The sequence below is a fragment of the Aspergillus homomorphus genome, assembly GCF_003184865.1.
Source record: "Aspergillus homomorphus CBS 101889 unplaced genomic scaffold BO97scaffold_28, whole genome shotgun sequence".
In the NCBI taxonomy this organism is placed as follows: domain Eukaryota; kingdom Fungi; phylum Ascomycota; class Eurotiomycetes; order Eurotiales; family Aspergillaceae; genus Aspergillus; species Aspergillus homomorphus.
Window position 1 is genome coordinate 331,543 of NW_020291914.1, and position 22,970 is coordinate 354,512.

The 22,970-nt window shown below is 53.4% G+C and overlaps 7 protein-coding genes across 7 annotated transcripts; 3 read left to right on the forward strand and 4 right to left on the reverse strand.

Moving 5' to 3' along the window:
• Window positions 1–3,358: 3,358 nt before the first annotated feature.
• Window positions 3,359–6,646, forward strand: medA (transcriptional regulator medA; the record flags this gene model as incomplete). Its single annotated transcript, XM_025697761.1, has 4 exons — window positions 3,359–3,406; window positions 4,353–4,518; window positions 4,637–6,123; window positions 6,194–6,646. 4 exons carry the CDS (start codon window positions 3,359–3,361, stop codon window positions 6,644–6,646), a joined length of 2,154 nt encoding a protein of 717 aa, XP_025549794.1.
• A 1,127-nt stretch (window positions 6,647–7,773) lies between these two features.
• trpB (tryptophan synthase TRP5) lies at window positions 7,774–10,321 on the forward strand. The gene is made up of 3 exons (XM_025700058.1): window positions 7,774–8,130; window positions 8,207–8,510; window positions 8,578–10,321. Exons 1-3 carry the CDS (start codon window positions 7,995–7,997, stop codon window positions 10,307–10,309), a joined length of 2,172 nt encoding a protein of 723 aa, XP_025549795.1. The 5' UTR covers window positions 7,774–7,994; the 3' UTR covers window positions 10,310–10,321.
• Window positions 10,322–10,758: 437 nt separating this feature from the next.
• Window positions 10,759–13,183, reverse strand: BO97DRAFT_471670 (H(+)-transporting V1 sector ATPase subunit B). The gene is made up of 9 exons (XM_025700059.1): window positions 12,925–13,183; window positions 12,754–12,838; window positions 12,664–12,683; window positions 12,551–12,586; window positions 12,330–12,491; window positions 11,935–12,251; window positions 11,605–11,879; window positions 11,333–11,551; window positions 10,759–11,274 (listed from the first exon to the last, which is right to left on the reverse strand). The coding sequence occupies exons 1-9, from the start codon at window positions 13,021–13,023 to the stop codon at window positions 10,964–10,966; spliced, it is 1,524 nt and encodes a 507-aa protein (XP_025549796.1). The 5' UTR covers window positions 13,024–13,183; the 3' UTR covers window positions 10,759–10,963.
• A 154-nt stretch (window positions 13,184–13,337) lies between these two features.
• BO97DRAFT_406887 (universal stress protein family domain protein) lies at window positions 13,338–16,237 on the reverse strand. Its single transcript, XM_025695522.1, has 4 exons — window positions 14,843–16,237; window positions 14,039–14,787; window positions 13,915–13,976; window positions 13,338–13,856 (listed from the first exon to the last, which is right to left on the reverse strand). The coding sequence occupies exons 1-4, from the start codon at window positions 16,224–16,226 to the stop codon at window positions 13,691–13,693; spliced, it is 2,361 nt and encodes a 786-aa protein (XP_025549797.1). The 5' UTR covers window positions 16,227–16,237; the 3' UTR covers window positions 13,338–13,690.
• Window positions 16,238–17,980: 1,743 nt separating this feature from the next.
• Window positions 17,981–18,927, reverse strand: BO97DRAFT_324493 (DnaJ domain protein; the record flags this gene model as incomplete). Its single annotated transcript, XM_025691301.1, has 2 exons — window positions 17,981–18,732; window positions 18,807–18,927. Coding segments are annotated over 2 exons (873 nt in total), but the record flags the coding sequence as incomplete, so codon positions are not given.
• Window positions 18,928–19,370: 443 nt separating this feature from the next.
• BO97DRAFT_406888 (putative DRAP deaminase) lies at window positions 19,371–20,418 on the forward strand. Its single transcript, XM_025695523.1, has one exon. It carries the CDS (start codon window positions 19,530–19,532, stop codon window positions 20,199–20,201), a length of 672 nt encoding a protein of 223 aa, XP_025549799.1. The 5' UTR covers window positions 19,371–19,529; the 3' UTR covers window positions 20,202–20,418.
• Window positions 20,419–20,582: 164 nt separating this feature from the next.
• On the reverse strand, window positions 20,583–22,131 carry BO97DRAFT_406889 (uncharacterized protein). Its single transcript, XM_025695524.1, has 2 exons — window positions 21,557–22,131; window positions 20,583–21,470 (listed from the first exon to the last, which is right to left on the reverse strand). The coding sequence occupies exons 1-2, from the start codon at window positions 22,114–22,116 to the stop codon at window positions 20,690–20,692; spliced, it is 1,341 nt and encodes a 446-aa protein (XP_025549800.1). The 5' UTR covers window positions 22,117–22,131; the 3' UTR covers window positions 20,583–20,689.
• Window positions 22,132–22,970: the final 839 nt, after the last annotated feature.

Genomic DNA, 22,970 nt, shown 5'->3' on the forward strand with positions numbered 1-22,970 from the left:
CTGACAAGCTGATCTCACGGCACTCATAGCGAGATAAGGGCAGGAGATTGTGGTGAGTGATGACTATCATCGGTATCGGTACCTGGTCCCCGTTGGATTCGGCCACGAGGATGAACCCTTTCTTGACTCTGACCATCGTGGAGAAGAGTCACCAGCTGTGACCCAATAGATGGGAGCGAAGCCTCCCGAAGAAGCAACAAACAGTGACCGCAGGCAGTGCGGTTGTGTCCTGACTTCATGACAGTTCAATCGTAGCCAGTAATAACAACGAGGGACTGGAATGCTAATGCAACAAGGTTAGACCAAACTTTCCCACCGGGAATCTGCCGGGGTAAGTTTTGAGCCACCTTTACTTAGTATCTAGTATCTACTACTTACCTGGTCTTTGCTAGCCACTACTGTTAGTTAGTTGACTAGACTGCCTACTAAACTGTTAGTCGACCAGGAGTTGCTAGCTATCCACAGTATCTTGCCCAGCTAAGGTTGTCCTGTCGGAAAATTGTGAACGAACAAATGGGAGGCCAGGATGACAGATAAGAAAATAGGGAAGAGAACAGAGAAAGGGCTTTGACGATCCGACCTCCGAGTCCGAATCCAGGGTAGAGTTCAGTCAAGCAGGACTCTTTCTTCACTATTATCCGGGTAAATCTGAATGATGATGCCAGTTGTTGCATCAATGGAATAAAAATAACTGTCAACCACATCCTGTTCAACCATTGTTCTTGCAGCATCAGTAGCAGCAGCAGCAGCCAGCCGGCCGGCCAGCCAGCATCAACTAACTATGAATAATCGGTTATTCATCTTTATCCTTTTTCTACTTGCATTTTCCGGATCCATTTCCAATTCCGAATTGAACCATTTCCCTACTTGGTACCTCCTCGGGGCGCCCCACTCGGTCATGGCGGAATGGACCGCTTGAACGGTGGTCTGCTGCTAAACACCCTTGCCAGATTCTTAGCCTGCCCGGTACTGAATTGGGGGTCCTGCTTTATTCAACCTGAGCTAAGGTCTAACCTGCTAGGTCATGGCAAACCCCGGCCCTAATTCCATTAAACCCAAAGGTCACTGAGGGTCACTGATGGTCACTGACGATGCTAAAGTCTTTCCAGAAATTGATGATTATGATTATTATTATAAATATTTGGAAATATTAAATCAGGATGACTTTAGCCCTGAGCTAACCTTCTTTCAGCAGTTCCAGCAAGAACACCTTCTTCCCTCCCTCCACCTTGGGCCCCTCTTCACTGGCGGGCATCAGGTGAAAGAGGCCAAAATAGTGTCCCGATGTTCCCTCTACCTACGATTTGCTGCTTCGGGTTTGGTCATTCTACCAGTGTTCTTGGTATGGTGAGCCGCACCTTTAATGTGAAGCTACTTTACCTTTCTTCACCAACGGCTGTGGTTCGCGCGGTGTGAAAGGGGTGGAATTCTTTACTCTTGTAGTCTGGGACCGGTAGTTGGTAAGTTGGTAGATTCCATCTATTCCTCCATGGGTGGACGGTTAGCGGTTGAGATGTGGAGGGCCACCAGTCCAGGGACTTTCTTTTTTTGTTTTTCTCCTACGGAGCCTCGAGGCAATCAATGGGCCAACCAGCCCATCTATTCAGGGTGTAGTGTAATGGTTTCTCCGAATACTTCCCAATTCAAGGTACCTATAATACTAATAACAGTACTTGAAGAGGAGACAAAAAGCGGATTTCATCATCCTCAATGTCTAAAAGTCATATATCTCCTACTCCATACCTTCCACGCTACCAGAATACTCTACTAAGTCTACTCTAACCTTAGCAATTTTTCCGATAGTAGCGATTGTGGTTGTTATTATTATCATCATTATCCTTCCTCCTACCAGCTGCATCCCCGCCACACTAAGGCCATTCGATCCTCCAGGGCCCTCTCCCTCTTTGCTACCAGCAACACCACTACTACGGACCCTACTTACCTCCTCGGCCCTTAAGTTGGTGCTAAGGTGCTAAGGAAGAAAAGAGAGTAATATATCTCTCGTCATCTTCGTACTCGGCCGTCACCTCTTTTTTTCCCTAATCTTTTTTTTTTTCCCAAAAACCCATTCTTTCTTTTGGGTTTAATCCATCCGTCGACCCTGTTCTTTTTTTAAATCTACTCTATTACTACTTACTGCACTACATCACTACTACTACCACCACCACTACTACTTACTATCGCCTTCTCTCTCTCTACCGCCGCCGCCGCCGCCCTCCTCATAACCCTCCCACTCCCCTCTCCACCACCGAACCCACCCCCCACCTTTTCGTGACTTGTTCTGTTATGGCAGATTAAGACTCTTCTTTTTCTCTTTCATCATTTTGTTTCTTTTTTACACTCGCTCGTCCCACGTCTACCTCACACTCGCTTTGTTTGGTATCGAAACATTTTCGACGTTCGCTACACTGGAGGTGATCGGCTTAGAAGGGAAGATTGTTTTCTTTTGCCGCAAAAGAAAGAGAGGACACTGGGAAAAAAGGACGAACCGGATCGATTGAGGGAATTCTTATCGTTGGAAAAGAAACGACAGGGACCGATAGGATTCATCGCAAACCTCACTAATAACTAATCTGGATCGATCTCACGCGCTCGCTGATTATTTCGAAAAAAAAAATCCCCTCGTTTTATCGCTGTTTTACTTACTCCCGGGATTCTGTCTCCGCGCCAATCCGACCCAGCCTCCAACCTTCAACTCGAGCGGTCTAATTCCCCGTAAGGAAATCCTCAAGTTCGGTGACTCGAGATCTGAATTTGACGGACGCCGTCCTATTCCCTGTTACGTGCGGACGACTTTGACCTGCGTTTGTTTCGGCTTTATTCCCCTGGGACTGTAAAGCGATTCCCGTTTGCTGCGCGGGAGGTATACCGACCCCGGACCTGGACACTCCATCGCCTCCTCCTTCAAGGTTGTCAACAACACACACCCCTCTCCTGGAAAAGAAGAAAACAGAGTTTGTTTTCATCTTACCGGGACATTGGGCTTGTCAGTTATCTCCCCAGTCGTGCTCAGGTGTGGATCTGGAGTCCGCTCGTCTACCAATCGTTCTATCGCTGCTAGCCCTTCAACGAGGCCGGACCTTGACTTAAACCATCGTGGATCTTTGTCTCGGCTGAAGGTACCACCTTATTCCAGACTAGCAGAAATCACCTTGAATCAAAGACCTTCTTGGAGGACAGGGTTCGCTCTTACTCGACTCATTGGTCTGTTGAGGTTGGTACCAGTCTCCCTCCCTTCGCCACAGACTCCGTGGTGCCTTGCATCCCCTCTCCTTCGTGTTCCCTTCCCTCTGGACTCCTTGCATCTTCAAGGTCGTGCCTTTGGTGCACAAGATCTAAAGGAAATTTGGGATCCAAGATGGACTCTGTGCGCTTGTCATCTCCCTTGAGGCCTCTGATCGCCAAAGTTTCGGATGTTTTGTTGTTGACCGTGTCATGGTGTAGGTCTCTTCTATCAAGCTTTCTGCGACCACGAAATTTGCACGATTCTTTTATTTTATTGCCCTTAAAACCTCAGCTGTGCAACTCTGAGTCTCCTGATTTCTTCCCTGGTAAGTCCTTGTCTCTGCTGCGGGTCGGATCCTCGCCTTTGGGAAGGTTCGTACTCATTAGCCGAGTAGTTCGTGGCCCATCGTCATTCGATCTTCCATAACCCCAGGAGAATCTTGAATCTCATTTCATTCTTAGGGTGAACAGAAAATTAAACTTGCTCCTGTCTCGCTCTGTGGACGCAGCTTCATTCGCTACCTTTTAAGACACCCGCCCTGAATTATCGACCATTAGTCCGTCACGCCAGACCGCATTGAAAGATTGATACATCGCCTTCAGATGGAAACACACCTCCTATAGGCCCTCTCAAGCAGTCATTGGCAGCGTGGTCTTAATTCGGTTCAAGTTCTGCAGCTAGCCTTCTGGGCTTTCACACCTGATCATTGAACACTGGCCGCTGATTCGAAGCCTCTCGTGGTGTCTTCCTTGCTGAGCCTGACAGCCACTTCGTGTCGTCACTCGTTTTGTCTCGGAGAGCTGCCTCGCGACTTTCCGACAATCTATCGTCTTTGTACGATAAATTCACTGTCATTCGCTTCTTTAAGCTGTTGTGACCCGTTGCAGTTTCTGCAACACCTTCAAACTGGCTTACTCGAAGACACACGGTGTTTTGGTGCGTTGGACTACTCCCGCCCGCTGCCCAATTACTGCGCTTTGCTTAATTCATTTCACTTCTCATCCTCGCCAGTTTCGAAATTTCTGATAAAGTTGTTGTTGTCTTGCTGGGATCTTGCCTGTATTTGCCTTTTCTCTCGCGGTCCTGTGCATATACGATCATCCACTGACAATCGTGGTTCTCACAGTTCAATCCGGAGCTGCAAACGCCGTTAATTCTAGACGAGTCGTTGGATTTTTCGGACCCTGAGGAGTCCCAATTTATTGGTGCATTTTCAGACGGCCTTCTGGCCAAGTCTGACCCCATCTTGTCTATGCCTACTTTCCAGAAGCCCCCACAGGCGGCTTTGATCGGTAAGTGTTCACTTTGGGCAACAACGCGCGCCCCCCCAGGCCCAGTCAGGGATTTGCGTTCTCGCTCAGATTTCATCCTGGGTCGGCTGAGACAGTTTGTGTGCTAAGTGTCCAATAGACTATGAGTCCGCTCGATCTTTGCAGGATGGTGTCTCATATTCAGCCTACGGTCAGGCACCATACGTAACCTCTACCCCACTGGTCCCATCGCCCATGGCCGACCACACCAGCCAAATCTCAGATTGTGTCCCATATATGGGGAACCAGGAATATGCCAGTTCATACGAAGAAGGCCGCTCACCGATGATGACGGGGGGTTCGCGCCCGACACCGGAGGTTGTCTCCTACACGCCTCAGAGAGGTTCCGAAGGAACAAGGGTTTTCGTTCAGATTCAGTCCCCGTTCGATCTCCATGAATCGTCTTATGCATCGCTCTATCTCGTCTTTGGCGCAAAGAGATGTGAATGTGTTCCGCACTTTCTGGGTTTCCAAGGCTCCTCTTTTCAATACGGATTTTCCGTTGAGACGCCCCCTTTCAGCTCAACCTGCTCTCCGTCGTATGCAGTTCCTTTGCAGGTCTCTATGGATTCGAACGACTGCTCGGCTACAACCCTCCAAGTCGGAGTCTACACGTATGAGCCTGGTGCCATTCAGCCACCGTCAGATGACTTCCGGAAGAGAGGCCCGCCGTCTTACTCGGAGGAACCCATCCATAGAGCACCAAAACGAGTCATTGGACAATCGATGCCCCCGAAAGACCAATCGCCAGGTTCTACGGCCTCCTATTCGCCTTATCTGCACTCCTTGCCTGCGATGAGTGGGTTTGTCGCCCCGTACCCATCGGCCTCTTCCCCAAGGGCTTCTTCCACTCAATATTCTACCATTTCCGCAACGTCGCAGCCCTCCATCCGAGCACCCTCGCCTCTTACTTCCGCATGGAGTCCATCGATTGTGTCTGTGAATGGCGACCACCGGAATCATCCCTACATCGCCAGCCACGGGTACCGTCAACAAAACGCCCATTCGCCCGGCCACTTCAGCACGAATCCGCAGCTGATTCGGACTTCGACCTTGCAGCAAACAAATGGCATGGGCCAGGCGCCGGCTTTCAATCCATATGCCATGTACCCCACAAAAGCGGTTCTGAAGTTGAATGGCGACTTGGACAGCATGACAGAGAATTGGACCAAGGAGGAACGCGATACCAAACGCCGGCTGGTTCAATTCAGCCGCGCGCAGAGAGGCAGTACGATTTCGGCCGACTTCGCCCCGGTTTCTCTCGAGGATCGCGCTCCCAACAGCATCTGCATCAGCTGCATATACTGGGATGGAAAGGATGAGTGCTTCGTCACAAGCGTCGATACAATCTACCTGCTTGAGTCTCTGGTTGGGGTTCGATTCACCGTCGAGGAGAAGAATCGCATTCGGAGAAATCTCGAAGGTTTCCGACCTCTCACAGTCTCCAAAGCCAAGGCAGATAGCGAAGACTTCTTCAAAGTCATCATGGGATTCCCGGCCCCCAAACCCCGTAATATTGAGAAAGATGTGAAGGTCTTCCCATGGAGAATCCTCACTCATGCTCTGAAGAAGATCATTGGCAAATATGTAAGGCCCCCGAACGATGTCTCAATTCCCATCTGTGGACCGAACCGAATGCTAACAAACCGCTATTTAGTCGGCGAGCTATTCTTCAACAGCCGGAGCATTGTCCACCCCGATCGGCTCAACCTATGCGAGCACCGGAGCCGCCTCGGATTCCGGCACGGAGCCTCATACTGCCCCATCCCCTCAGTCTGTTTCAGACACCGCTGCTCCCAGCGCATATGGGCCTCCTCTGGCGGCCCCCGCATATTCTACCCCTGGCGATCACGCGGGCCCTTCCATGGCCGGAACTTCTGAGATACGACATGGTCTGCCCGCGATAGGCCAGTCCTATCATCCCCTAGGCCCCTCCAGTTATTATTCTGCAGCTTGTCCGCAGCCGAGCCAAGTGGGCGTCCCTGCCCCCAGCACTCGGGCTTGGGAGTTGAATTCTCTGCTCAGCCCTCCGCTCGCCACTGGAGCTCCGAGCAGCACACCCGTCTACAATTATGTGCCTTATCCTGTCTCAGGTCCCCATGGGCATTGAGTTGCTGCCAACTCCAGTCCCTGCACGGGGCTGATTTGCATTGGCTGGCGTTTAGTTTGTTGAGTCGGACTTGGTATACCATTTTATTCCCCCTTAACTGTTTTTCCATTTTTCGCCGCTTCTTCTTTTTCTTCTTTTCTTGTCGTTCCTTTGATCGAAAACCTGGCGCCTGGTTGGTTTATTCCCCACGAGGGTTCATATTCCCGGTAGCGGGATTCACGAATATGCCTTCTGTTTGGATTTTCATTTTGCTTACGATCACCGTCCATGATCTGATGTCCCTCCTTTAGAGTATCTTCATGTCTTGATGCCCCCGTCCCCCATATTTCTGTGTTCTACGCATGATAGACGATCTGGTGTCTTATCTTGTTTTTGTTATATTGCATTTAGTCGGGGCATTGGGATCTCGCTCCTTTCAGAGTTGTACAACTATCTGGCATAGCATGGCGCCGCTGTCATTCCTTTTCATCATGCAGGGGTTAGGATGGAATATGTTCGGAATCGATGTAAGAGACCCCCGGACTGGTGAAGGGATCAAAAGTGTGGAATTGGCTGTGTTCTCAATTTCTGTGGGGTTCTCTCCTGCTTGTCGTTGGCCAGGCTCATGCTGTCGTCTCCCGAATGGGGAGGACAACAGATGGGCCAGGTTCATTATATATGCATAGCTGTGGCGTCTGTGGATACCTATCATTGTTGTTATTATTATTATTATTATTATTATTATTATTGTGATCTTCGATCTTTGTTTGTTGCCTGCTTCTCTCTACTTTCCTCTTCGTGTCTTACTTCTCTCTTCCCTGTCCTAGAGTTAATTTGCACCCTTGAAGTTTTTGATTGTTTAGAAACTAGCCAACTCTTGCGTATCTAATGCCTGGGTTTGATTCTTGCCTTGACTGCATTGATGGTTGATGGAGTATCCTTCTCATTCCTCTCTCTATGGTCTGATTGAATCGATGGCAAGCCTTCCTCTAGTGATGCGCGTAGGTTGATTACCGTACCGTACCAATTTCATACCATACGATACGAGAAGTTATCTTATCGCCACATCACCTGACCGGGAATGAATAATCTCCCCGACAGTGACTCAATTCTCCCCTCAATTCTCCCCTCCTCCACCTCCTCCATCACATTCCACCCACGCCCGCCCACTTTTGACTCCTGAGGCTTTATTGCCTACACTCTCTCCCTGGAACCCCTTTTCCTTTTGTGGACTGGATAGTTTATTCCTTATCTTTTAACCCTCCCTTTCCTCGATCCCCTGAAACCGCCACTCGTTCCTCTCTCATCCTCCGTCCCTCTCCGCCCTTTCGGTGTCGCCCCCCCTCCTCCTCCCCCCGCCTCCCGCACCATGGATGGAATCAAGAACGCGTTTGCTCGCGCCAAGCAGGAAAAGCGTGCTGCTTTGGTAGCCTACTTTACCGCCGGTTACCCTACCATCGAAGAGACTGTTGATATTCTGTTGGGCTTGGAAAATGGAGGCGCCGGTAAGATCCTGATGCTCCCCGCTTGCATTTGCTTCGATTGCGGACTACACTGACCTTACGTTCCAATCGCCAACAGACATCATTGAGATGGGTGTCCCTTTCACCGACCCGATCGCCGATGGACCGACCATCCAGAAGGCCAACACTAAGGCATTGGCCAATGGCGTCACGATCCCCTGGGTGTTGGACACAGTTCGCTCCGCCAGAAGCAAAGGTCTTCGCGCCCCCGTACTGCTGATGGGCTACTACAACCCCCTCATGCAATACGGTGAGGAGCGCATGCTCCAGGACTGCAAGGCCGCTGGTGTCAATGGCTTCATCATGGTCGATCTTCCCCCAGAGGAGGCCGTCCGCTTCCGTGACTTCTGTACCAGCTATGGGTGGGTTCTCGCACCGGTGTCAACGAATAAAATAACACGGATACTAACAAATCTTCCGCATCGCCAGCTTGTCTTACGTCCCCCTCATCGCTCCCGCCACCTCCGAGTCTCGCATGAAGCTCCTCTGCAAGATCGCCGATTCCTTCATCTACGTCGTTTCCCGTATGGGTGTCACTGGTGCCACCGGATCTCTCAGCACGAACTTGCCCGAGCTCCTGTCTCGCGTTCACACTTGGTCGGGCAACGTGCCCACCGCGCTCGGATTCGGAGTCAGCACTCGGGAGCACTTCCTTTCCGTCCAGAACATCTCCGAGGGTGTAGTTATTGGAAGCCAGATCATCACCGTCTTGGGTGACGCCCCTGCCGGCCAGGCGGCTCAGAAGGCTCAAGAGTACCTGACCAGCGTTACTGGCCGCAGACTCGAGAGAGACGCCCAGGGTCAGGTTTCCGGCTCGGTCCATGTCCTCGAGCCCGTGCTGAAGGAGGCTCCTCCGGCGCTTTCTCAACCCACCGACGTCATCACCAACGATGACACTCCCGCTGGCCCCGGCCTGGTCGACCAGATTGACGCCCTCAACGGCAGCGGGGACCCGGCCGCCATCCCCTCTCGTTTCGGAGAGTTCGGCGGTCAATACGTCCCTGAGTCCCTCATGGACTGCTTGGCCGAGTTGGAGCGCGGCTTCGAGACCGCCCGCAATGACCCCAAGTTCTGGGAGGAGTTCCGCTCGTACTACCCTTACATGGGCCGCCCCAGCAGCCTTCACCTGGCCCCCCGCCTCACCGAGAAATGCGGTGGAGCCAACATCTGGCTGAAGCGTGAGGATCTCAACCACACCGGTAGCCACAAGATCAACAACGCGCTAGGCCAGATCCTTCTTGCCCGCCGCCTGGGCAAGACCAAGATTATCGCCGAGACGGGCGCCGGCCAGCACGGTGTCGCGACCGCGACGGTCTGCGCCAAGTTCGGCATGCAGTGTGTGGTCTACATGGGCGCCGAGGACGTGCGGCGGCAGGCGCTCAACGTCTTCCGTATGCGCCTGCTGGGCGCCTCGGTCGTAGCCGTCGACGCCGGCAGCCGGACGCTGCGTGACGCAGTCAACGAGGCGCTGCGCGCGTGGGTGGTCGACCTGGACACGACGCACTACATCATCGGCTCAGCGATCGGGCCGCACCCGTTCCCGACGATCGTGCGCACCTTCCAGTCGGTGATCGGCGACGAGACCAAGCAGCAGATGAAGGAGCTGATCGGCAAGCTGCCGGACGCGGTCGTCGCCTGCGTCGGCGGCGGCAGCAACGCCGTCGGCATGTTCTACCCCTTCTCCAACGACCCCAGCGTCAAGTTGCTCGGCGTCGAAGCCGGCGGCGATGGCGTTGACACCGACCGCCACTCCGCCACCCTCTCCGGCGGCAGCAAGGGCGTCTTCCACGGCGTCCGCACCTACGTCCTCCAGGACAAGCACGGCCAGATCGCGGAGACCCACTCCATCTCCGCCGGCCTCGATTACCCAGGTGTCGGCCCCGAGCTCAGCAACTGGAAGGACAGCGACCGCGCCAAGTTCATCGCCGCCACTGACGCCCAGGCCCTCTCCGGCTTCCGCGCTCTCGCCCAGCACGAGGGCATTATCCCCGCTCTCGAATCCTCCCACGCCGTCTTCGGCGCCATGGAACTCGCCAAGACCATGAACAAGGGCGAGAACATCGTTCTCAACCTCAGCGGTAGAGGCGACAAGGACGTCCAGAGCGTTGCTGATGAGTTGCCTCGCTTGGGTCCTAAGATCGGCTGGGACTTGAGATTTTAGACCCTCCCCCCCCCCCCCCCCTTTCGCAAATATCAATCCATCAAAATGCATCAAGCAGTAAAAGAAGATTTTCGGGCTATAAAAGAACTGGGCTTGCTTGTTATATGATCTTTTTTACTTTGCCTGTCTAGAATTTAGGATATACCTTGACACTCTTCCTCCCATCTTATACACATTTGGAGATTTTTCAAATTATTTGGCTTCCATGTGGGATTCGCACCTAGCTGAGATCAAGCACCGTAACCTAGAATAGGCAATTCTTTATAGGTACTCGTCTGCTTGGTGGAGGGTAGCTTGGTAACATTTGTATAAGTAATAGAATCTCCTCGCTTACACCTAGGCTGTATAGAGTAGTCGCTGCTGTGAGCAAATAAGCAGGTACGTACACTCCTTGCTTATTCGCCGAACCATACTCATACGAAACAGACACTCTACAAAAGACCAAACAACAAATCGATAATGAATGATATACAACTACGCGAAAGTATATGCAGGGCCGTAGTAAACAAGAGTTTCGAACAATAGCGGAATAGATAGCGGGTGAGGTTGTGGGGGAGAACACGCATAGAAGAAGACTCAAGACGCCCAGCGAGCGGCGAAAACATACGACGACAGCAGCCACATCCAAATTCCCTGTCGACTCGTGCCCACCTTCTACGTCTCAATGAGATCCGCGGTCTCACTCTGAGTCTGCTCCGGCACGGTGTTGTCTCTCGTGTCCTTGTTGGCGATCTTCCGGGCCGAGCGGGCATAGAACTCATCCAGCACACGCTTGGGGATACGGTTGAGCAAGTCCTTGGGGTAAATGCGGAGCAGGTTCCAGGCGATGTCCAGCGACTCGAAGATCGTGCGCGACTCGTAGGGGGACTGGCTGATGAAGGTGCGCTCGAACTTGTCGAGGAACTCCAGCGAGAGCTTGTCTTCCGAGGAAAGCGCTTCCTCACCGACGACAGCCTTCATGGCGGCTATACGAATTCAAGTCTTAGTAATGTGCACCACTCAACACAATCGAAGAAAACTTACCAGCATCACGACCAATGGCGTACTTGGCGTACAACTGGTTGGACACATCGGAGTGATCCTTCCGGGAACGTCCCTCGCCGATGGCCGACTTCATCAGACGAGACAGAGACGGAAGCACGTTGATGGGCGGGTAGACACCCTTGTTGTGCAGCTGACGGTCAATGAAGATCTGACCCTCCGTAATGTAGCCGGTCAAATCGGGAATGGGGTGAGTGATATCTGCATCGAGCAATCAGTGGTTGACCTCCCACACAACAGGCAACAAAACTGACCGTCGTTAGGCATCGTCAAAATAGGAATCTGAGTGATAGATCCGTTACGGCCCTCCACACGGCCAGCACGCTCGTACAGGGTCGACAAGTCAGTGTACATGTAACCGGGGTAACCACGACGACCCGGAACTTCTTCACGAGCAGCCGAGACCTCACGGAGGGCATCACAGTAGGCAGACAAGTCAGTCATGATGACCAGGACGTGCTTCTCCAGCTGGTAGGCGTAATATTCGGCCGTGGTCAAAGCAAGACGAGGAGTGATGATACGTTCGATCCTAGACGCTGCATGTCAGTTCCGCACGTGCAATTGTCTTGATGCGGATCACATACGTAGGGTCGTTGGCCAAGTTGAGGAAGAGCGTCACGCGTTCCATACTGCCGTTCTCCTCGAAATCACGAGTGAAGAAACGGGCGGTTTCCATGTTGACACCCATGGCGGCGAAGACGATCGAGAAGTTCTCCTCGTGTCCGTCGTGCACGTCCTTGGTGGGGCGCTTCACCAGACCGGCCTGACGACAGATCTGGGCGGCGATTTCGTTGTGTGGCAGACCGGCGGCGGAGAAGATGGGAATCTTCTGACCACGGGCAATCGAGTTCATCGTGTCGATAGCGGAGATACCAGTGGAGATCATCTCTTCGGGGTAGACCTGGAGACCATCAGACGCATTAGCCACCCGGGTTGTCATGTCGCTCCGGCGCGAACAAAAGGGGCGAAGGGTTCATACTCGGGAGTAAGGGTTGATAGGTTGACCGTTGATATCCAGGTAGTCCTCCGCCAGCACCTTGGGGCCCTTGTCGATCGCGCGACCGGATCCATCGAAGACACGACCCAGCATGTCTTCGGAGACACCGAGCTTCAAGCTGTGGCCGGTGAACTCGACTTTCGTCTAGGGCGAGTCAGTAAGAGAGATAGTCGGAGTCTCCTTCTACAGTCGCTGGGAAGTACCTTCTTGACGTCGATACCGGAAGTGCCTTCGAACACCTAGTTATGACGGCATGTCCATGTCAATATTCCGTCCGATAAGCCCCATCGCAGCACTGCACTGGGGTGATCCGCACCTGAACGACTGCTCTGTTTCCTATAATGAGAGCATCATGCGTCAGCCAATCCGATCATCCATTTCCCCATCCAAGCACCAGAGCACCCACCTCGAGCTTCCAGAACCTGACCCGACCGCTCGGTCCCATCAGGGAGGGTCAGAGACACGATCTCGTTGTAACGGGGGAATTTGACCTAAGTAACTGCAGGTTAGCTGCTATCCCGCCTTCTCATATATTGAAAGCCGGCCAGATGACGTTGCCGATAACTAGGGGGCGTACATTATCCAGAACGACCAGCGGTCCGTTGATACCTCCGATGGTGTTGTAACGGATGCGAGGCTTGACGCTGGTCATCCTGGGGTCGACGAATTCGGCCATGGCTGAAGAGACCACCGCAGGGTACAACTTAACCAAAGACGATATGTAAAGAGAGAAACAAAGGGGAGGGAGGGAGGAAGGTGGGAGAAGGCGACGAGGGGGAACGGGACTGAGTGAGGGGAGAAACAGCTCCAGGTAGTGGTGGTGGTGGTGGTCGGTCGGTCGGAGTGTGTCGACGTATGCTTTGGTCCCGTCAGTTTGGCTGGTTTGCCCCGTTTGGCTCCACGTCCAGCCCGGGGCGGTGTGGACCATCCGACCACTCTACGTGATGTCTTCTCGTCTACGATCTGATCTATATAGTCTCATGTCGTGGTGGTAATATTATTAGGAAATAGATGTCCCCTCGTAGAGAGAAAAGAAGAGCATCAAAACATAGTAAGTAGGGAGTAATGCGTCTCGTAAAGCATTCTGCAACCGCCATAAATTGTCACCCTCCGAGATGTGCTGATCATCGAGAATCAACGAAATAAACGAACGCCAAGCGAAATGAAATCATCATCAGATCAGCTCGTCATGAAGGTCATACTGATACAGTTGAAGAATGAATAATCATCCACGAGAAAAGCAGGCTAGAATCGTGAGATAAGTACGCCAAACCGCCGTCAAACCGTCATGGTATCGTGTGCAAAAACAAATAACGGAGAAAGCAGAGAGTAGGTGCAATCATTCAGTCCACTTTGGCCAATGCAAGCTTCTTTGGCGTCGTCAAATTGTTGGAAAGGCGGACATTCATCTTCTTGTTCTTGGTTTGTTTCTTCAGCTTCTTGCGGGCCACCATCACCGGGACAGACGAGTGCATGACCAGGTAATTCGAGAACGACCCAAGAACCACCCTATTGAAAGCCTTGTTAGTTTCTGGCTCGTCTAGAATCCACAGGAAAGAGCCCTTACCCTTTAAGTGCGCTTCGTCCTCTTGCCCCAACGATCACCAAGGTAGGATCCAGTCCATCAATCTGAGAGATTCAGTCAACCAACGTGTATACCGCTTTGACACAAAGGCAAAGATTGTACTTACGGCTTCGGTTATCATATGCTTTGGACTTTTGCAGTGAATCACTTCAACCGCCACGCGCACCTGGAGCAACGTCTTCCTCAACAGCCGCACGCACGTCTGCGAAATGACCTCCACCGCACGTACACGCTCGGACTCCGCCTTGGACATGCCTCGCGCATCGACAGAGCCCGGTTTGCTGTCAGTGCCGCTTCCCAGGCGGTTGAAAAAGGCACGGGGTAGGTGAGAGCTGGAGTCGTTCTGAGATTTCTCCACCGTCTCGGCTGTCTGCGACCCAACCACGGCGGCAGCATCCTGCATGGCCTTGGCTCCGTCACCAATCTGCACCGCTGCCGGGGTGGCGGTCTCGTCATGCATGGCACAGACCGCGAACAATGTGTCCCCATCTCGCAGAATGGTCCCGATCGTCCATTCCAAGGCATACACCGATTCCTCGCTGAGGTCAGTCGTCACCAGATACTTGCGTTGGCGGCGACGAGCACTTTCTTCTTCCCGTATGCTAGGATAATCACCCCGGATAATCGTCCGAATGGACCGATTGTGCACCGAATTGTCGATCGCGGACATCTGGATGCTGAGCTTCTGGGCGCGTTTGATGTCACACAGTTCTGCTTCATCCTCGGAGCCAAATGGAGTGTTGGTCGCAGAAGCGGAGTCGAAGCTCGTTCGGGGACGGACATCCGGCTTCGAGACTGGGCCTGTTTTGGCTGAATGAATCAGATCAGACTTTCCTGTAGAGTTGTTGTTGGGCTCTTCAGCCAATGGTTAGTCGACGTCACGCAACGAGGAAGGGAGGGGGGGACATACGGAATGCCGGGGCCGTTTTCGTGGTCGTGCGCTGAGCCACCTTAGCAGGTTCGTGATCGACCGTCTCTTTCCGCCCTCTTTTGGCTTCTTCCGACGCACGATCCGGACTTTCCTCATCATCACTGGAAGACAATTCGTCGCCGTCCTCATCACTGGTCTCGATGGGATTATTTTCGCTGTCGAAGCGATCTTTCTCAAGACGCTGCTCTCCGGGAGCCGAGAAACTGGCATCTGCCTCTGTTGGCGACTGAGGGGCCGAGGGAGGTTGGGTTGTTGCTTGCGGAGTTGCCTGAGGGGTCGGAGGAGGAGAGACTTTTGGAGCGCTCGCAATCGTCAAGCCTTCTTTGGGGCTCTCTTTCGGCGTCTCTTTGATCGGGTCTTGGACGCTCTCTGTAGGCTTCTCCGCGGTATGCTCTTTAGGTGGCTCTTTGCTTTCTTTCCGTTTGTCCATGGGATTTTCATTCGGGCTCTCCTTGGGGCTTTCGAGTATCGGCTTTGCCGCGTCGGCCGGCTGATTCCGTGAACCAGGACTCAACCAGCGGCGTTTTGGCGAACTGGAGCGGGTGGAGCGGAGTGAGGGAACGCGCGAGTCGAGGGAATTGCCGCGCGATGAAGAGCTGCGGCCCGAATCCCTCCCTCTGACAAAACTCGGAAACCCGACCTTGATGTCGAGGCCTGACATCACCGCAGCCATGCTGGGCAGACGGTTCGAGGAGGAAGCGGCGGGAGGCTTCTCTTGAGACTGGCTGGCACGACGAGCACTGGGAGGCATATCGAGAGCCGAATCCCAGCGGATGCTAGGGCCTGATTTGTGTGTGGTGGTGGTGGTGGTGGCGGGGTTGTCTCCGGGCTTGTCCCCCCCGTCGGATTGAACGGAGGATTTCCTCGGCGTCGGTGGTAACGGAGGAGCCACGGAAGAAGTGGTCCTGGGCGGCGGAGGGGAGGTAGTAGTTGTGGTAGTAGTAGTAGTAGTAACGGTAGTGGACGACGTGGGTGATGTAGAGGGTGAGACGGGTGGAGAGGGAAGAGGTGGCGGCCGAGAGGAAGTGGTGGGAGACGGTGCTGTGGAAGTGGTGGGGGTCGAAGAGCGACGGGGGGCAGATGTGGTAGTAGTAGAAGTAGAGGAAGTGGGATAAGAATTGTGGTGATGGTGATAGAGACGGCCCGAGGGGGAAGTCACACCCACTCCAATGCCGGCGATGGAGCCATGGCGTGGAGGGACGAAGCCTGGGCTGGGCGCGATGTCCAACAGACTCCGGCGTGGGTACCAGGAACTAGCATGGTGGTGGTTGCCTTCACCGGATTCGCGCAGTAATTCCCGTCGTTCTTCCTCCAGTGCGGTCTCGAGCGACATGGCCGCCGGCTTTCTACTGTAGTACGGCATGGTGACCGAGGGTGAGCACGAATGCACTGAATTCACCCTTTCCTGTTGATCTTCAATTTCAATTCTTATTTATGTTTCTGGTCTGTCTGTCTGTTCTGTTCTGTTCTGTCTGTCTGTCTGTGTGTCCGTCTTTTCCGTCTTTCTGTCTGCCTGTCTGTCTGCAACAAGTTAGTGAACTGATGGAGCCACCCGAAACGGGGAAGGGATCAAGAAGAGAGAGAGTGAGACAGTGACACTAACGGGCTCGGGAATGTGGAGTTGAGCGACGATCGTCGGCCGAATGAGCGGCGCCTAATCAAGGTAAGGGGCGGCAAGTCACTGTCCAAATCCCCAGATTTCCCTAGTATTCACCTTCTGCTTTCCCCGTGGAATGTGACAAGGGTTCAAAGCAAGTTCGACCAGGGGGGGGGGGGGGGGGGGAGGGAAATCAGCAACAACAGCAGCAACACGGTCTGTCACTTTCAGCCACAGAACTGAGATGCGGAAGAACAGCCTCAAAAGACCAGGTTTCCCTCGGCCTGGGAAATGGCACAATTAATAGATCAATAGGGCGGACCTGGGAGATCCCCACGTGCGCAACAACGGCTGCAACTGCCGGCGATCGATTCGGTCGCGACCAGCCGCGGCCCAGGTCTGGCTGAGCTATTCTCCTTTGTTACAGGTCGCAATGGACGTATCACAAAGCAAAAGCAACGAAAAGGGGGACCAGCGCGTTCGGTGAGGTTTAGGAGCTCTCCCCACGGAAGCGAGTGAAGGGAGAAAGGGAGGGAACGGGAAGAGGAGGTGGTGAAGGTGGAGGTGGAGGGCAACAAGAACAACAACGACAACAACAGAGCACAGTCCACTCTGCCAAGTCAGTCACAGGGAAAGGAATCGAGGAATGATTTGACTTGACTTGACTTGACTCGATGAAAGACCGTCCAAGACCGACTGGGGATTTGAGAGAGCTTAAGAGGACAAGACGTGAGCCAAAAAAGTCGACCAACGAAAATCGCAGCTGAGCTCGTTAGAAAAAGCTCGGCATGGCGGGGTATCACCAATTATTACCAATATAGAAAGATGATTGAAGAAAGCAATATGGGAGAGGGGAGGAAGAGAAGAGGAGAAGTAGGCCGATCATTTTAACCCATTCACCCATTCACACAGCATATATCCCTTGCATGATTAACTGGCTACCTGATGTCTTTCCCTTGAGTGTTACCGCAGCTCTCGAGAGACTTTGCTCGCCAAAAAAGAGAGACTCGAGCCTGGAATGTGCATGCAGGCGACCGGCTGCTTATTTGTGCTTGACCAGAGCTCGAACCAGGGAAATCCCTTATCACATTCCACCTCTTCCACTTCTTACACTTCCCCTCTTCCTCTCGCCGCCAGCCAGCTGAGTTGGTCAACGATCGTCGGCAAAGCGTCAGTGTCATCTCACAAGTCAATCATTTTCCATTTTCGACACCAATACGATGCTCGTCCCTTATGTTACATTCTGCGTCATTCCAGCATGAAAGCATTACTATATGCATGAAAGCAAAAGCAAAGACAAGGTACACAACGAATAGCTCCGCTCCCAAGATGGATGCTGGATGGTTCATCGACATATCATGGATGCATATCGCAAGTAAAGAAGAATAAAAAAACAAAAACAAAAATCGACTGATCCAACGCCCCAATTTCGCCAATGTATCAGACAATGCAATCCAACTCCCAGACAAACATGCTGCAGAGACAGAAACCGAACCGACCGCTCCTCCCCCTCCTTCCCTCTAGGCATCTGTTTTTCTCTTCTTCTTGGCTGTCTTTCGCGCCGCAGTAGCTGCAAAGGCCTCCTCCGGGGGCTCGTCCACCTTGGCCGCCCGCTTTCGACCGGGTTTCACGAACTTCTCCTCCAACCGATCGAAGAACGCATCCGCCCTCGTGGCCTGGCGCTGCTGGATCAATCTCATCAGCTCATTGTCCCCATCGCTCTTCGTCTTGTTGGTGGTCTTCCTGCCGCCCTTGCCGCTCTTAGCCGACTGCTTCTCCTCGACCTCCGCCGCCAACGCCTCCGCCTCCTTGGCCTCTTTCTGCGCCCGCTTCAGTCGCCGCTGGCGCTTCGTCGCCGGCTCATCGACGTAGCTCTTGTGCTTCTTCGCGCGCCCCGCAGCGATGGCCCGGTCGATGAGCTCCCGGAAGCGCTCATCGTCATCCAGCACATTGCAAAGCATCACAGTCTCGTAGACCTTATCCAAGTCGCCCCGGTAAGTCTCATACGCCGCCAACACATCTCGCTCCTCCTCCGCGGAGCCCTGATACTCCTGCTTGAGCTTATCGATAGCATTGATATCGACCGCATGGGCGAACTGCTCGCGGTAGAAGTCCGCCCAATTGAAATCGTCGTCGATGTCGACCGCCTCGCTGGTGCTGCCGGTCAGGTCGTATCTCTCGCGGCGTTTCGCGTCAGAGAGGATGGCGTAGGCGAAAGCGATTTGCTGGAAGTTCTTGTTTGCTTCCTCGCGTTCTTCGGCAGGAACCTTGTCTGTATAAACGTTCGGTTAGTATCGGATGTTCTCAGGGTGCAAGCCATCTTTCGTCGTGAGTTTTTCTGCGTACCAGGATGGTGTTTGAGGGCTTGCTTGCGATAGGCGGATTTGACCTGGTCTGCGGTCGCATCGTTGGAGACGCCGAGAATCTCGTACAGATCGGTCTCCGGGTTGGGAGGTTCGGGGGATTCACTGGTGCGACGAGGTTCGGGGGAGCTGCTCTCGCGTAGGGACTCGGGGGAGTCGCTCTTGGGCGGAGGGGCACGAGACTTGCTCTTGCGTGGCATTGCGAAGGATTCGAGGAGCCCAAATCAGTAGAAGTCGAGGAAAGTGACGGTTGGAGATTGTAAAGCGAATGGTTTCATCAAGTATCAAAAAGAGAGAGAAAAGTCAGGGAAAGAGCTCAGTCCGACGCGCCACGCGGACGCGAACAAACAACCATTACTTGTCAGCATACGGAAGGCGGTCAACACTAGGTAGGGGCAGTTGCTATCGGATAAGCCTTACCGCCTTATACCGATAAGAAACCAGCTTGCCCTCTAGCTTCCCGATCAGGTTTAGAGCCTGTGGGCGGCGTCGAGCTTCCCCCGCGCGCCGATGCGGTCATCATACCTATCCGCGGGCATAGCTTCAATCCATCCTGAACCAACCCTCACCAACTCCCTTTACTCGAAACCATCCCAACCAAACACAAACCAACAAGCCCAATCCTTGATCCAAGCGAACCCTCCCACCCACCACACCACACAAACAAGAAACCTCCACCCCGAAAGAGAAGCAAAAAACCAAAAAAATGACCTCCCCCCACCTCAATTACATGCGCACCTGCCTCTCCCTCGCGGAAAAAGCGCCCGCAAAACCCACCAACTTCCGCGTGGGCGCTCTGCTTCTCTCACGAGATGAGAGCGACGCAACGCTAGAAACGAACGACCGGCTATTAGCGACGGGGTACACGATGGAGCGGGAGGGCAACACGCACGCGGAGCAGTGCTGTCTGGCGAACTACGCCGCGACGCAGGGTGTGACTGCCGAGCAGGTAGCCGAGGCGCTGCCCGACGAGGCCGGCCGGAAGCTGGTGATGTATGTTACGATGGAGCCGTGCGGGCGGCGGCTGTCCGGGAATGCGCCGTGCGTGGAGCGGATCATTTCAACCAGAGATGAAGGGCGGAGGGGTATTCAGAAGGTGTACTTCGGGGTTAAGGAGCCTGGTACGTTTGTCGGGGAGTCGGAGGGGTGTCGGCGGTTGACGGCTGCTGGGGTTGAGTGGGAGGTCGTGCAGGGGCTTGAGAAGGAGATTCTTACGGTGGCAACGGCCGGGCATGAGGATGCTGAGGCGGAGGTCCAACGGGCGTTGGAGAAGGTCGAGACGAATATTGATGATATTAGTGCTGAGGAGCGGAGGCGGCAGGCGCAGTTGCCGCGGAATCCGAAGAAGAGGGTTATGGAGGTTGATTTGATGGAGTGAGCTTTTTTATGTATGGTATTCTTGGTTGGGGTTGGTGGGGTGTAGATGATTGATGGTTGTGTATATATGTGAAATCCTGCAACTGGGACGGCTTGATGCCGTGGGTGGTGCTGTACTCGGCTTCAACCTTTTCAACCTGTGCCTCCAGGATCCTGCCTTCCCTGCCACAGCTGATGAGGGCTTCGGGGTTTAACTCACACTTACACAGCGTCAGGCTCTTCAGGGCGGCTTTCATGGAATGTCCGGCTTTGTCAGACAATCATGGAGCAGCCTTCTATTCATCTCTTTGAATACTGGCCGCTGCCGTGATAGTGCAGTGGACGTTAACAAACAAAGCAAAATCTGGAATTTACAGGTGCCTGACCCCTCAAGGTAAACGATAGCCAAAGCCGAATTTATTTACAAAAGCGGCGCATACTCCATTGCTTAGCTGCCTACACCCGCCGTTCCCCAATTAAAGAAAACAAGAACGGCCCAAGAACCACCAACTAACGCTGCTCATCCAAGAACCGCCGCACATCCCCATCACGCAGAAGAGCCTCATGCTCCCGCCTCAGAACCTCAGGCTTATTCTCCTCAAACCAGAACGCCCAGGTACTCCGCGTGTTGATCTCGAGATTATCGCGACTGGACTTCAGCCCGACATGCTGCAGCTGCTGGGGCGCAAGCGCATACCGGGTCAACCGCGTCGCATCCGCATACTCCTCGATGATGGAATCCGTCTGCCCGGCCTTCACCTCCGTCAGGTGAGCGATCAGCGCGTCGACCTGGTCGCGCGGGAAGATCAGGCCCTGGGTGCAGCAGCCGTGGGCGTTCATCTCGACCACGCCGCTCAGCGGCATCAGGCTGTATTTGCCGACCATGTAGATCAGCGCGATCAAAGCGGGGAGGCTGATGCAACTGAGGACGCCGATGGTGGGGTTGTCAAGGTAGGTGTGCGTGATGGGATACGAGCGGCGGATGGTCAGGAGTGCTGCGAGAAGTAGCGATGATGCGCCGACGAAGACCCATCCCATGTTGCGGTAGGCGAAGTCTGAGGAGGTCCAGCTTAGTGCGGTCTCGGTGAAGAAGAGCCGGAGGTAGAGCCAGGGGTTTTTATTGTTGTTGTTGTTGTTGTTGCCTTGTTGCGTTTGGCGCTCTCGAGCGATGTCGGACAGGCCTTTGAGGGTCTGGGCCATCCAGCCGTCCGCTAGGATGATGTCGTCCTCGAACATCGCGAAGTATCTTGCGTTGGTTGTCATGCAGGCTTCGAGCGCGTGAATATAGTCGCTAAGCAGGAAGACAGGCTTGTCAGAGGCTTGTCCCTGGAGGGAGGATGTCGTTGGAGGTATTGGGCAACTATCGGGAGAACTCACAAGACTCCCTTCTCGTAGAAGTTGCGCGCCTTTTCCAATTCCTGCAGGTGGCGAAACTGTTCTATGGAGATGTTCCGGTATGACCCAACATGGTCGGCCAGTCGATGGACCCATTTCTGTCCCCAGCCGGGATGCAGAGTAGGATCGGTGTCGACAAAAATGATGTTGAGAAAGAGGGCACGCCGCTCAAGCGGATCCAGTCCCTCCAGCAAGGATCCCACCGAGGCTTCAAGGTAATCCTCATCCCGCCTGACGGTCAGGAAAGATGCGCAGACCAAGGGATCGGATCCTGCCTTTGTATAGGTAGGAGAGTTGTCTGAGAGAGTGTTGTGGGTGGTGATCAGACGCCGGCCTTGATGTTCGCGATAGAGACTATATCTCCATTCGTAAACATGGCGGTCATTGAAGAAGGCCGAGTGAGGGTCTCTCCAGAATCGGACCCGACAGTAAGCGTAAGCAATCAGCCAGAGAAGTACACTGGCCAGGAGGACATTGATAGCACTGGATCTGCGTAGTTTTCGAACGGGGAGGGACTTCAGGGCGGTTTGAAGGGCTCGCATATTGATGGCCCCAGCTGCGGGTTGATGTGGACAACGGAAGAAAACATGGTAAGCAGCCCGATTTTGATTTGGGAGACATGCGACAGAGTTACAGTGTTACGCAGCTGCGAGGTTGACTGGTGGGCTCAGTGCTGCTGAGTGCCTAGTGCCTACAGTAAGTCTCTAAGACGCCAAAGGTTATTGGGTTTGCAGTCTTACCCACTACAATGACTTGGCAGATCCACCGTAACCACTTGTTCAGCCTGGGCAGTCCCTTTTTAACATCCTAAGGGTGTCGCTGCTCTCTTTTTCCAGCAAACAATGTGCTCACGAGTAGTGATAACCCGTCACTCTGACATGAACTCCGTGATAGCTCGTGGTCATAGCAGCCGTCTCCTCACCAGGATACAGGTAGCCTGGCAGTTTGATAATCCTGTCTAACCTCAAAGCACTTCTCACTTTTTGGACTGTCCCTGAGACAAGGTGGGGAGCAAGAGCAGGGTCTGTAAGCTGACTGGCCACTTTGCATGAACTATTCGGACGGGCTGTGCACTATCACAACTGGACCCTTCTTCGACGAAGGGCACGATGCAGGGATCGGGTAATTAGCCCTATAAGATTTCCTTTCACATCTGAGCGCCGAGCGGATCTGGGGCTGTCTCCCCCCTAGTTACTGGCTACAGTATAAGTGGCTGCCTAACCTCCGACTCAAGATGGTAGAATGGTAGTGCCATTTAGGAGCTCCTGTTCTATGTTTCTGTGGACATCGTTGACAGCGTTGCTGCCTTTTCTGGTTTTTGAATGTCATCTTAGTGAACCTGAGAAGAGCAGTCATCTCCATGCAGATAGTTGAGAGGGCATTACCTTTCTTTGCC

What these genes read in the sequence shown, in the direction of transcription:
- trpB (XM_025700058.1), top strand. Translation starts at nt 7,995, where the DNA reads ATGGATGGAATCAAGAACGCGTTTGCTCGCGCCAAGCAGGAAAAGCGT. An exon ending in CTTGGAAAATGGAGGCGCCG is followed by an intron (nt 8,131 to 8,206) that starts GTAAGATCCTGA and finishes AATCGCCAACAG; the next exon opens with ACATCATTGAGATGGGTGTC. An exon ending in GACTTCTGTACCAGCTATGG is followed by an intron (nt 8,511 to 8,577) that starts GTGGGTTCTCGC and finishes CCGCATCGCCAG; the next exon opens with CTTGTCTTACGTCCCCCTCA.
- BO97DRAFT_406889 (XM_025695524.1), bottom strand. Translation starts at nt 22,116, where the DNA reads ATGCGAGCCCTTCAAACCGCCCTGAAGTCCCTCCCCGTTCGAAAACTA. An exon ending in TTCTACGAGAAGGGAGTCTT is followed by an intron (nt 21,471 to 21,556) that starts GTGAGTTCTCCC and finishes CTTCCTGCTTAG; the next exon opens with CGACTATATTCACGCGCTCG.
- BO97DRAFT_406888 (XM_025695523.1), top strand. Translation starts at nt 19,530, where the DNA reads ATGACCTCCCCCCACCTCAATTACATGCGCACCTGCCTCTCCCTCGCG.
- BO97DRAFT_471670 (XM_025700059.1), bottom strand. Translation starts at nt 13,023, where the DNA reads ATGGCCGAATTCGTCGACCCCAGGATGACCAGCGTCAAGCCTCGCATC. An exon ending in TCAGGTTCTGGAAGCTCGAG is followed by an intron (nt 12,684 to 12,753) that starts GTGGGTGCTCTG and finishes CTCTCATTATAG; the next exon opens with GAAACAGAGCAGTCGTTCAG. An exon ending in CTATCAACCCTTACTCCCGA is followed by an intron (nt 12,252 to 12,329) that starts GTATGAACCCTT and finishes GATGGTCTCCAG; the next exon opens with GTCTACCCCGAAGAGATGAT.
- BO97DRAFT_406887 (XM_025695522.1), bottom strand. Translation starts at nt 16,226, where the DNA reads ATGCCGTACTACAGTAGAAAGCCGGCGGCCATGTCGCTCGAGACCGCA. An exon ending in GAAAACGGCCCCGGCATTCC is followed by an intron (nt 14,788 to 14,842) that starts GTATGTCCCCCC and finishes CATTGGCTGAAG; the next exon opens with AGCCCAACAACAACTCTACA. An exon ending in GGACGAAGCGCACTTAAAGG is followed by an intron (nt 13,857 to 13,914) that starts GTAAGGGCTCTT and finishes GGCTTTCAATAG; the next exon opens with GGTGGTTCTTGGGTCGTTCT.